The 13,582-nt window shown below is 37.6% G+C and overlaps 1 protein-coding gene across 2 annotated transcripts in view; it reads left to right on the top strand.

Moving 5' to 3' along the window:
* LOC124161979 (lipase 3-like) overlaps nt 1–6,771 on the top strand; it is a 159,369-nt gene extending 152,598 nt beyond the window's left edge. For both annotated transcript variants that reach the window (XM_046538268.1, XM_046538269.1), the window contains exons 7-9: nt 2,698–2,782; nt 5,255–5,397; nt 6,519–6,771. In XM_046538268.1, coding sequence (XP_046394224.1) covers nt 2,698–2,782; nt 5,255–5,397; nt 6,519–6,671 — 381 coding nt within the window. In that variant the 3' untranslated portion in view covers nt 6,672–6,771. The remainder of the gene's footprint in view (nt 1–2,697; nt 2,783–5,254; nt 5,398–6,518) is intronic.
* Nucleotides 6,772–13,582: the final 6,811 nt, after the last annotated feature.

Consider the following 13,582-nt stretch of genomic DNA (forward strand, 5'->3'; position numbering starts at 1 on the left):
CAGGAAATGAAGCATTTTGGCTTGCAATTTTTTCAAACTGAATCGATTTTCTTGAAATTTTCACAATAAGTAGGGAATATACCAAGAATCAAAATCTATATCATGCCGACGGGCGCTTTTACCCTGGGGGTGGTTTCCACCCCATCTCGGGGGTGGAAATTTTTAATTATATTTTGACCACAGGAATCGATAGAAAATTAGATTCTAAGAATAAAATAATCTATCCATTTTTTGCGTAAAATTAATATTTTTCGAGTTATTTGTGATTGAAAGTAACAGTTTTTTGACGAAAAAATCAACGATTTTAATCGATTATAGGCAAATAACTTGAAAAGTATTAATTTTATTAGGGAATTGTGAATGACAAAACTGTAGCTTGTAAAAAATTAAATAAAAATCTTATTTTATATTTCCTTTATGACCAATTCGGACCGAGCTACAACTTGTTGATGGTTATCTATTGTTTGTGATACGCTAAATTTGAAAGATTCAATACCAAATAGCGGGAAAAATGTAATTTTCGAGGAAAAATTATGTAATCTGTTTAAAAGTGTTTTTAAAAAACTTTCTTATAATGAGAAAAAATATTTTTTATCATGAAATTTGAGCGAGTTATGATTAAAAATAAGATCAGTCCCTACTTTTTTGTACGAAAAAATCAGTGAAAACAACTCCTTATTACCACACTAGACAAAATTGATCAATACCCTTCAGTATTTCTCTTTATTTAAGTATTTTTAATTGATCCTAGAAGTTTTTTTAATTTACAACTCTAAATTTTGAAAAAAATGGAGGAAAAAGTGAATAGTCATTTTCTACAATTTCGTTAAAAATGCTCTTTTTTTCAAAATAACTCCAAAAAAACTGGAGATATGAAAAAAATGCATGAGTAATAAATTGTAGCTTCTTTATTTTCAAATATTTTGGTGTGTTTTTATTTTCTATACAATAAATATTTGGTGAGATATTGATAATTAAAACCTCTATTACCAAGGGAGCTCCACCTTATTTAAACCCTTAAATCCCTCCCCTTTCAAAATTAATGACTCGAAAAAAATATAATTCGCATGACCTTGTAGTCAGTAAAAACCCTACAAAATACAATTTAAATGAACTTTCTATCATAAAAAATAAAGGAGCTATGTTTGAAATACTAATCAAATTTATTTTCAAAAAATTCGAAATCCACAATTCAGAGCATAATATTCCTCATTATTAGCATATACATTGTGTACTTTACGTGAGAAGCTAACGATAGACTCAAATTTGCTACAAAATAAACCCACATACCCATAAGATGTATATACACATAAGCATATGTGAGTATGTGTGCTCTCGCTCACAGTGATCTGTGAGCATGCATGTGGTGGGAAGACTGGAAGCCATACAGTCTCCGTTTGATTGTGTTTCATGTAATGTCTACATAAATGTACATTTATTTGTTTATGTTACCATGACGAATTTTGTTCTGTTTATCCTATTGTTATATCTTTTCTGTGCTGTGATTAATATCATGAGAGAAAAAAGTGAATACATAATAAAAGGAGCAAGAAAGTGTATAAGAAGATACAATGTGATAAATAATTTTTATTTTTAGGGTAAATAATTTTTTTTACATTAACCCCCAATAAGGGTTGATAATTATGGGTTGAAACGCCTTAAAATTATTTTCAAAACAAAAAAAATAATTATACAAATAATTTAAACTAAATTTTACCCATATTTAGCTTTAAAAAATAATTTTTTAAGTTTCAACTTTTAGGGGTAGTTTTCACCCCTAAAAAATAAAATGCGCCCTTCAACATAATATAGATTTTGAAAAAGGGGGTATGATTAGTTTAATTCCAAATATTTATGCAAATCGATTCGGTTTGAAAAAAGTTTTTAAAGGAGGTATGATTAGTATAATCCCAAATTTTTATGCAAATCGATTCAGTTTGAAAATTATTTTTTACATTAACCCCCTATAAGGGTTGATTATTATAGGTTGAAACACCTTAAAATTATTTTCAATTCGTAAAAAAAATTATTTAAACTAAATTTTACACGTATTTAGCTTTAAAAAATATTTTTTTAAGTTCCAGGTTTTAGGGGTAGTTTTCACCCCTAAAAAATAAAAAGCGCCCTTCGGCATAATATAGATTTTGAAGTAGGGGGTATAATTAGACTAATCCCAAATTTTGGTGCAAATCGATTCAGTTTGAAAAAATTGCAAAGTTTTTCACTTTTATGAGCTTCATTTCCTGGACTAATAAGAGTAAACATCATTCCCGCGACAAGAATACATACTGTTGCCATGGGACACCAGCTCAAAATCTACCCAATTGTTGGTTGGTAGGGATAACCCCGTTTATCGCGAATAAAATATTTGTAGAATCATATTATTCGCATTTATACGCACGATTTCATGTATTCCTTTATCTACAATTTTTCTCTTCCAAAAAATGCAACTAACAGTGACATCACGGGAAGGGTCGAGTCCACTGATCAGTGAAATATGAGCTTATATTTTATCTTGACGCCCCTTAAACGAATGACCTACACAATATTTTAGAATGTCCGGTCGATCAGGAAGCGGGCCAAGTACTTTCGGGGTGATCCCTAAGGGAAAGAACGGTAAAAGTATGATACAGGTCTCGCCTACCAAACAATGAAAATGAATAACAGCATAAATACCACACCACTTTCCTTCCACAGACAACGCTTCCAGTGATTCTGGGCCACCTACCGGCGGGTACTTCGACCAAAACTTTTATTCACTACGCCCAAGGAGTCCTAACAGGCAAGTACCATCTAAAAATTGTTTACAAATAAAATCTCTCCCACAACCTTATGAAGATTAAATTTTCGTAGACCTAAATGTTTATTTCTAAAAATTTATCCAATAACTATTTACTGATCCTTATCTGCACTGCGGTAGAAGATTAGTGATAACTCAGATACTCAGTATAAATGTCACTCAGATACTCAGCCTAAATTAGCTCATCACTGATAGAAAGTTGGCCAAGCAAGCAATAGGTACGTTCATAAGGTAGACTATTCGCCAAGGTATCCTTTCTCATGAGGATATAGTTCCGGACAAAAGGCCAAGATGGAAAGTTTACGTGAAAAATCGCGGTATACGAGGAGAAAAACGAAGATTTGTGTCGGCTATAATTTACGTTATTTTCTTGCGTAAGCTTTTGCGATGCATGATTGAAACGAATAATCTTTTCCAAGGTACCACCGTACTACTTGTTTCGGGATGACGAGATTTTCGCCAGCCAACCAGACAGTATCTTACGAAGAAGTATTTGATGAAGACGGCCATACATAAATGCAGGACATGTGCCTCGATCCCTCTGCGTCAAACTCCACTTCTGACCTGAACATCTAGGCGAGATTTCCAGCGAAACTGTCGTCCTCAGACAACAAACAACGGGAATGAAATAGAGGAAAACATGATCGCATTACTTATTTTCCTTTCCAGTCGCCAGGCAGTGACGTCACAATCATGTTTATTAAGCGACGATAATTCTTCACAGTCTCCTTTCTAGCCTGACCTTCTACTACGCTTGAGTAGGACAGACCGCAGGGCTAGAATGCGAATGAAGTGTGACCGTGAAAATAGTGTGGAGATATTGTAAAAGTCCTCAAAGGACTTCTCGTTTTCCTATGACATATTTCTAAACTCGCTTTGTTGTTTGTCGTCCGGGTCAAATATTGCAACTGAATTTGAACCTTCTTTCCGATTACCTATCAGGCTGACATTTTCAGGACAAATCAGAACCAGATGATAATGCAATGTTGTAACATTTTCACTATGATTGGATCTGTATCTCGATTTTGATTCAGAATATTAAATTAAATAATATGAAGATTAATTTAAAACAATGGCCACCAAAATCTGATGGCGGTGTTGCGGTCATTAAAAGGAACGAGTTCGTTTGTCTCACTGAAATTTCTGCTTTAATTATCAAAACACTTCAATACTAAAATTCAATTGCACTGCAAATTGTGGTTCTATATTTAATTAATTGATAGATCTCAAGATTTTTACATTTAAAATAAAAAAGAAAATTAATTTAACAATGTAAAAAGAGATATTTATAAAAAATGGTTTTCTTGAGAATTAAAAATAACGAAATAAATTTTCTAAGAGACTAACAAAGTCTCTTCAGTCTACGTTTATTTTTCAAAAAACTATTACTGTCTGTAAAAAAAGGAAGATACCCGAGTTTGAGGAGCTCCAGCGTCTAAACGAAGCAAATGTACTTTTTTGAGAAAAATTGAAGTACAGGAAAAACTACTGAGGCGAAGATTTTTTAAAGTACACGATACAACGTAGAAATAAATTCTCTTTCGTATGATTCTTGTTGCATTGCAATTGATTGCTTCGTTTAGGCCAGGGGTTCCCAAACTTGGGGGCGCGCCCCCCTGGGGTGGCGTGGAAAATTTCCAGGGGGGGCGTGACACCCAAATGAAAAAAAAAAATACAAAAATAATTTCCTCAGATCTTTGAAATAAAGTCTTTCTAAGTTTTCATAATTGTTTTTGTAAAGTTTCAATAAAGTTGTAAGCTTTATCAAAGAAGGTTACAGGTAATTATATTCGTTTTTCATGTAGTACTTGTTTTAATTTTCATCATACGTACAATTATTGAATCTTTCCATTCTGCGTTACCGCATTCAACAGTGAACAAAAAAATCTACCGACTCACCGTATCAAGTCGGCACATACTTGTACGAGTACAAGTAGGAGTAGGTATGTACGGCACCGTGGAAATAGGGTATTTCAAAATGGAGAGCTGATATGTGTAGCGGGGGGGGGGGGGCGTTGTACAAAAAAGTTTGGGAACCCCTGGTTTAGACGCTAGAGCTCCTCAAACTCGGGTATCTGGCTTTTTTTTACAGACAGTAAATTTATTATTACTGCAATTTATTAATACTGCAACATGTCAAAAGTTGAATATTGTACAGTTTGTATCAAGAAAAATAAGGTTAAGCATATGCAAAAAGACGGAGAAAACCATATATGAGCACCAATCATGCATAAATCAGCAGAGATGCACAGCCATGTATTCTAGTAACAAGCTTGGATTGACCTTGTATCACTGCATCATATTTAATATGTATACTTAGGCAAATAATATTTCCAGTTTCTTAGCGGTCAATTCTAATCCATTGGTGAATGAAATTTATTCTCGCTGTAATTATTCTCATCAGTATTCCTGTGATAACTAAATCTATTCTGTGTTTACCATTTTGCTCCACAGGTGACTTCCGCCTGTTTGACTACGGCTTGGCCGGTAACCTGAAGAGGTACGGGTCAGCGAAGCCTCCTAAGTATGACCTTGGCTTGGTCACCGCACCGGTCAACCTCCACTATTCCAGCAACGACTGGCTCGCGAACGTTATGGTAAATGGTGAATCGAGCTATAAATCCGACTTCACTCTAACCTTTGGCCAATTTTACAATTACAGAATTTGACTGAAAAGGAAAAAATAGCTACATCACTATGGATTACAGGTTTATTTCCATAGGAAAAGAATCCCTTCGGATCGTGCATCAAACTACAGGCCGCTGCGTAGAAATCTACGCCAAAGAGTTTCCTTAATTAAAATGGCAGTTTCGCAGACCGAGATGATGACGAAAAATCAAGTAGCCTGGAGAGCGAGAAGGCCTGTTCATTGGCTCGGATAGCCAAAGGTCCATGGATCGATTCTCTGTCCATGACAAATTTTTTGTTAGCGACTTTATGCTAACCTCATGCGCCTTTTCTTCGACAGAATTAAAATAACCCATATAATTACAAAATTTGCTATTCCGTCTCGAAATCTCGTCCGTCATATAATTTAAAAAATATACCTAATCAAAAAGTTTGACTAAGCTGGCTGATTGATTTGATAATATACCTTTCCCTCAGAATTTTTATGCTAATGAAGTCGTACATTTATTTATTACCATAACATTATATCATCATATATCTCATCAATGTAGTATATTGTGATATTCATCGTAAGTCAAAAATTGTGAAATTGGTCTCTCCTACCCGTTTGACTTATCATTTGGACGTATTTCTTCTCTTTTACATCCCTGATAACCTTTCCTAAGTAACTCATTCGGGGCCGTCCCTTACCTTTCTTCTCTTCTATGATTATTTTCCTCAGGCAACCATGCCTTAAAATGTGGAAAACTGTCCCGTCTTCTCCTCAAGGTTTTCAGAAGACTTCGCTTTTCTGAAAACTGTGTACAAATAAAATCTCTCCCACAACCTTATGAAGGAATTGAATGAAGATTTTCGCAGACCTAAATCTTTATTTCTAAAAATTTATCCCATAAATATTCACTGATCCATATTTTCACTGCAACAGAAGATTAGTGATAACTCAGTCTAAATGTACACCTTCACTAATCGAAAGTTCTTCTGAACACTTTTTCATTACTTACTCGATCGTTCCATTTTATCTCCATCATCACACGAGGAAACAGGATTTTTTAAATTGATAACCTTTTTTATTCTTCATCTATTCATGAAGGATGTTAGGAAGCTGGCGGATAAACTGCCCAACTTGAAGAGGATGATCCTTGTTCCCGACCCAAAGTTCAACCATCTGGACTACTTGCTCGCGATTGATGTGAGGAGACTCCTCTACAACCGCCTTGTGCACATGCTTAAGAACGAAGTATAAGAATAGTACCAGTATTGGCACCAGAGAAATGTCTTCGTTCACCAAGTTGTTGCCTACCTCCGATCTGTTGAAATAAATATTTTAATTCAACAAGCATAAATCTTGACTTTTTTAATCTACCCTATGCAAAAATAGGCCCTGAGGATGGTTTACAAATAAACCGAAACGTTGGTAAAACACATCCCAAGCAACAGGTCACCATAGGAAAACTATGAAAATTTGGTAGAAATTATTATTAAATTTGGTATTCTAACGATTCTACTATGGAACATTTTAGAATTCTCCTGGAAGAATCCCCTCCCTTCATAAATTTCCCTCATAAATTCACAATAAGGCCTTTTTTCTATCCAAAAACCCTATTCTCTTCATTCCTCTCCCTCGTTTGCATTGCATTCTCCCCTCTAGAGGCCGTTTTACACGAGGCACGTACTAGCACAATCTGTCGTGTGTACGAAGGCGCAGATAAAGTTGGGTCGTGTGAAGCGGTGAATTGCTAGAACACATGCAAGAATACGTGGACGTGAGATGGCAAAATAGCCCCTGTTCTAATTTCGTTCATGCATTCGTGCAACTCCATGCCCCGTGTAAAATGGCCGTAACACTATTTTCAACATCCTCTCCCCGCTAAATACTCGCTCCATTCATACCTTCTGTCTCCTCCGTATCTCACCTAGAAACTTCCTCTCCTCACCCTCCATATCCAGCACTTCGTCTTTCCTCCTTCTCTCCGTCCATTTCACTTTCTCCATTCTTCTCCAAATCCGCATGTCGAACGCCTCCATTTTTCTCTCGTCCTTTTACCTGTGTGTCCATATTTCCGCACTGTAAAGCGCTACACTCCAGATCAGACTCTTCACAAACTTTTTCTTTAAACTCTTACATAAGGATCCTCTCATGAGCTCCTTCCTGTTCACGAACACCTCCTTTGCTAACGCAATTCTCTTCCTGATGTCCTTACTGTACTTGGTTGAAACTGCATTTTCGTTGAACGCATTATAGCAGAGTAGAAAGTAGAACTTCGCATTCATATATACATACGCGTGACAATGATGCCCATACTACTCTAAACGTTTTCCGCTAATGTGCTCTACAAGTTGTTGAATTGATCTATTTGGTCAAGTTTTTGCCCACCTAATTTACCTTGAGTCTCGTGTTCCAATCTAGCGGTGCTTTACGCAACCGCATAACCTTGATTTTTCTATTTATCCTCATGTCATAAGCAGGAATGTCGCCATGAAAATGAAATACTTATTGAGAAACACTAACTAGAAGTTCAAAATATTACTATAAAACGCAATTAAAATGTAAATTGTAAATCATTGAACAATATACAAATTGTAATTAAACAATAACAGTTAAAATTAATACACGGAAACTTGAAGATGAAATAAAGTATATCTACGCATTTTCTATCATAGAATGCTTGCGTGCTTGAATATAACTTTACTTTCGTCTTATGTGTAATCTCTACGCTGGTGATAGCAATAAATATATTATTATACCTACCAATCGATTGCACTGCATGTCGAGAATATCATTACTACGTGCAGCTTCTTAATAGATATTACATTAGTATGACAATTGTGTTACCATTATAATTAACAGCATACGAAGAATTTCGAATTGCTGTTACGTTAAGATGAATACCGTCATGGCAGCTACTCCCAGCTAATGCGAATGCTTTGTTATATATTGAGGAGGATTGCATGGTGGCGCCTGCCAAATTATTCAATAAAAATATAAAGTTATTCACGGATATAGACACTGATAACTATTGGTGAACCTTTTCGGAGTCACCCGCAAATGTACTAAAACTGTGAAAATTCAAGCGAGGAGAAAACATCTACCTAGTTCGGAATTCGAGACCGCATCTCTCCGGTTCTCCATGGAAAAACTGTGCGAGGGCAGAGGTTGATTTGATTGTTTAAGTGGTGGAACACCTAGACCGAATTCGGGAGATACGGGTTCGAATACTGATCAAAGCAAATAACTTTTCCTCAGAAGAATTTTCGCACCCTACAAATCTAAAGCCTGACACTGAAATTCGTTTTTTTCGTTTTCTAATGAGAATGACTTTTCAGAGACTGAAAATGGTGCCTCGATATAACATTTCCTGCATTCCATGTTCATTTCTGCCGTCCCTTCTCTCATTCCATTGTTGGCCGAATGTGGCCTCAACAACCGTTCACCAACCCAATGGGTGCTTTCCATACATCGACACTCGTCGAAAAAAGTCGACTTGCGTCGCGGTTTTAGTGTTCCATTCTATGAGAGACGCCGACTGTTGTGACACAAGTCAAAAAACGATCACACACAGGAATTGGAGAGTTATAAATAGTTTCCGTGAGTCGACCCTAGTCGACGCATGAGTCGCATCAATGTAAAGCACCCAATGCCTTCTTTCCATTCATCGACATACGTCGACTAGCGTCGCGGTTTTCGTGTTCCATTAGAGGAGCATATAACCTTAAGTAAACAAATTTATTAGAGGAGCATATAACTTTAAGTGAAGGTTATATGCTCCTCTAATAAATTTGTTGTAATACAGAGTGGCCACTACCGTTGTAACTAACAGATGAAGCATTAAGAATGATAAAAATATATGCAATTTCCACGTATCTCCATTCCTACCTTAATAAAAACATAAGTTAAACCCAAAAAACTGCAAAAACATCATCTCCCACGATCTGATCTTTAGGGTGGAATTTAACTGCTTGAGCAGAGAGAGAGAGAGACAAGGAGTACCAACTCAGATGTACCGGGAGAGTACGAAGAATAACATTAAAAACCAATTAAATGTTATCAGGAGCATTATGAAGCTCATGTTTTTAATTGCTTGAGCGGACAAACAAATAAGTGCTCTTGACAGTCATAATTTTAGTAACTGCTTACGCAAGAAATCGTCGATACTGGGGTCTCGTGCGTCACAAAATCATTATTCGACGATAGTGGGATTTTTATGCACTGCCAACTTGATTTAAGCCCACGATTAGAAAAAAATGGGTAAAAATTATCCTCTATTATTATACACATGCGCTTGGGGCCGTGGGCACGTCCACATAAACGAATCGGGGGATCCGGGTTCGAATCCAAGTCAAGGTGAATGATTTTTTTTCTCTGTGGATTATTCGCGCAATTTGTGCATTGCGTGTGACTCACGTAAAGTTATCACCGTGGCTAGACCGGGTATGCTAATAACTTGAAAATTTGTTGAATAAGAAAATGTAAATGAGAGTCGCACTGATGATTACACATCATTATATTAAAATTACTTGGCGTCTCAACAACCGCTCTTCAACTTCCATTCATCGACACTCGTCGACACGCGTCGACTAGTGTCGCGGTTTTCGTGTTCCATTCTATGAGAGACGCCGACTGTTGTGACACAAGTCAACAAACGATCACGCGCATTAATTGGATAGTTGTAAACAATTTCCGTGAGTCGACACCAGTCGACGCGTTAGTCGCATCAATATAAAGCACCCAATGGGATCTTTCCATTCATCGACATACATCGAAACACGTCGACTAGTGTCGCGGTTTTCGTGTTCCATTAGAGGATAAATTTGTGGAAATACAGAGTGGCCACTGATCGTTGTAACTAACAGATGAAGCATTAAGAGTGATACAAAATATATGCAATATTCACGTATCTCCATTCCTACCTTAATAAAAACATAAGTTAAACCCAAAAAACTGCAAAAACATCATCTCCCACGATCTGATCTTTCATCATCATCACTGGTCAACAATCTTAGGATTGGTTTGACGCAGCTCTCCACTCAGTTCTCCTATCAGCTAATCTTTTCACACCTACGTATTTCTTCTCTTTCACATCTCTCTTTACTTGTTCCATATACATTGGTTCGAGGTCTTCCTTTTCCATTCTTGCCTTCCACCTGTCCTTCGACGATTGTATTCATCAGGCCATCATGTCTCAAGATGTGGCCTATAAGGTTGTTCCGTCTTCTTATTAAGGTTTTCATGAGGCTTCTCTTCTCTCCTACCCTTCTTAGGACTTCCTCGTTACTAACTCGGTCGATCCATTAGATTTCCATTATTCTTCTGTAGCACCACATTTCAAAGGCCTCTATCCTTGCTTTCTCCGCTGCGGTCATTGTCCATGCCTCACTTCCGTATAGGAGCATACTCCAAATGTAGGTTCTTATGAATTGTTTCTTTACTTCCACATTTAAGTTTCCCGATGTAAGCAGGTCTCTCTTTTGGTGGAATGCTTTCTTCACCTGGGCTATTCTGCTGATAAATTCTTTCTTGCTTCTCCCGTCACTAGTTATCTTGCTTCCCAAATAACAGAATTCATCCACCTCTATCAGTTTTTGCCTCCCTATTTTAATGTTGGTCTTGACTTCTTCTCTTCTGCTGCATACTAAGATCTTGGTTTTCTTCGTGCTTATTTTCAGTTGATATCTACTTATTACCCTACCCATATTAGCCAGAATATTTTTCAAATCCTTCTCTGTTTCTGCTATAACGGCTATGTCATCGGCAAATCTTAGCATGCTAATTTTTTCTCCATGGATATTCACTCCCAATTCCTTTTCTTTGATTTCATTAATGGCTTTCTCAATGTAAACGCTGAAAATTACGGGTGACAATGTACAGCCTTGTCGCACTCCTTTCTTAATTCTTGCTTCTTCACAGCTGGGCCCTGATTTTATCACGGCTACTTGGTTTTTGTATAAACTGCGGATGATTTTTCCGTCATTATAAAGAACCCCAATTTCCTTTAGGATTCCAAGCATTGTGCTCCAATCCACGTTGTCAAATGTTTTCTCTAAGTCCACAAACGCAACGAATGTTGGCTTGTTCTTTTCCATTCTCTTCTCTATGAGCAGTCTTAGGGCCAATATTGCTTCCCTGGTGCCCTTGTTTTTTCTGAATCCAAATTGGTCCTCATCCAAGTACTCTTCTGCTTTTCTTTCTATTCTTCTATAGATGATCCTTGTCAGTATCTTTGACGCATGTGTAGTAAGGCTTATGGTCCTAAAATCTTCGCACTTCTCCGCTCTTTTCTTCTTAGGAATTGGGATTATAATGTTCCTCTCGAAATCCTTTGGTATCTCACCTGTCGTATACATTTCACTAATGATTTTGTGAAGCTGGTACAACGTCTTCTCTCCTGAATTTTTAATTAGCTCTGCAGGAATGTCATCAATGCCAGACGCTTTATTTATCCTGAGGTCTCTTACAGCCGCATCAAATTCCGATTTTAAAATTGGGGCTCCCATATCATCGGTATCCACTTCCCTCTCGTTTTCGATAGCATTCGTTCTGAGGCGACTTCCTTTGTACAAATCTCCCAGATATTCCTTCAATCTCTTCCCTTTTTCTTCGTTTTCAATCAATAGTTCTCCGATTTTGTCCCTTAGGGTATTACATCTTACGCCCCTTTCCTTAAGGTGGTTCCTCACTATCCTATAAGCGGCCTCTACTTTTCCATGTTTAAGATTGTTTTGCACGTCTTCACAAATGCTTTTCATCCACGTTTCTCTAGCCTTCCGCGCTTTACGACATATTTCGTTCCTTATCCTCTTGTAACGATTCTGTCCTTTCTCTGTTTTCGCAGCCTTGTATTTACTTCTTTCTTCAATGAGATCTAATACTTCCTGCGTGATCCATGTTTTTTCATAACGACTCTTCTTTTACCAAGAACTTCCTCAGCTGCCCCCTGCAGACCACTTCTAATAGTTTTCCAACTCTCTTCCATTGGTTTTTTGGTCGTATCCTCCCCTATTTTATTTTCTACAGCCTCTTTAAAAGCCAGTTGATGCTGAGCCTCCCTCAATTTTTCAACCTGCCATATGTTTTTCACGGCTTTCTTCAACTTTTTAAATTTAAGGTGGCATTTCATCATAACTAAATTATGGTCACTATCGATATCTGCCACTGGATAATTTTTGCAGTCCTTCACCTGGTTCCTGAATCTATGTTTCACTAGAATGTAGTCGATTTGGAATCTTCTACGGTCTCCTGGCATCTTCCACGTGTATCTTCTTCGCAGGGGATTTTTGAATAAAGTGTTGGCAACCACTAGCCTGTGCTCCGTGCAGAATTCAAGTAGCCTTTCTCCTCTTTCATTTCGGTTACCCAACCCATATTTCCCAGTTATTATTCCGTCTTGACCTTCGCCTACGACGGCGTTCCAGTCACCTAAAATAATAAGATTTTCTTCCCCTCTTACCTGCCTGATACTTCCGCTATATCTTGGTAGACATCTTCTACTTCTTCGTCTTCATAATCTGACGTAGGCATGTAAACCTGTACCTCTACAGTAGCTACGGGTTTAGTATCTATCTTCACCATTAATATCCTTTCTTTAAACTGCAGGTAGCTTTTAACACGCATCCCGGCGCTCTTTCTAAGCATTATGCCTACTCCAGCATTACCATTTAGCGATCCCGTGTGTATCATTCTGTAGCTTCCACTCCAAAAGTCTCCTTCCTGGGGCCACTTCATTTCGCTGATGCCTAATACATCGAGGTTCATTCTTCGCATCTCCACCTTCAAGTTCTCTAGCTTACCGCAGGTACGAAGTGATCTGACGTTCCATGTTCCTATCCGTAACATTCTATCTCGTTTGACCGATGTACCCTCTCGAGTAGTCCCCGCCCGGAGATCCGAATGGGGGACTAGTTTACCTCCGGAATATTTTACCCGAGAGAATTCCATCATGTCATTATATAAATTGAATGGAGTAGCTGTGACTCCTCGGGATGATAATGTGGTGGTTTCCCCTTGCCTTCCACATCGCAGTACTACAGCCGTTAAAGTAAATGTTACCACGCCCGTAGTGGAATGTGTGTCGCTGTACCGACCAGTATGGTCTCCACCTTCGCACATGTGAAGAAGAGCTGCTGCCCTCTCCCCCGGGTGATGAAAATAATAACTTG

This window comes from Ischnura elegans, chromosome 7, assembly GCF_921293095.1.
Source record: "Ischnura elegans chromosome 7, ioIscEleg1.1, whole genome shotgun sequence".
NCBI classification, from domain to species: Eukaryota; Metazoa; Arthropoda; class Insecta; order Odonata; family Coenagrionidae; genus Ischnura; species Ischnura elegans.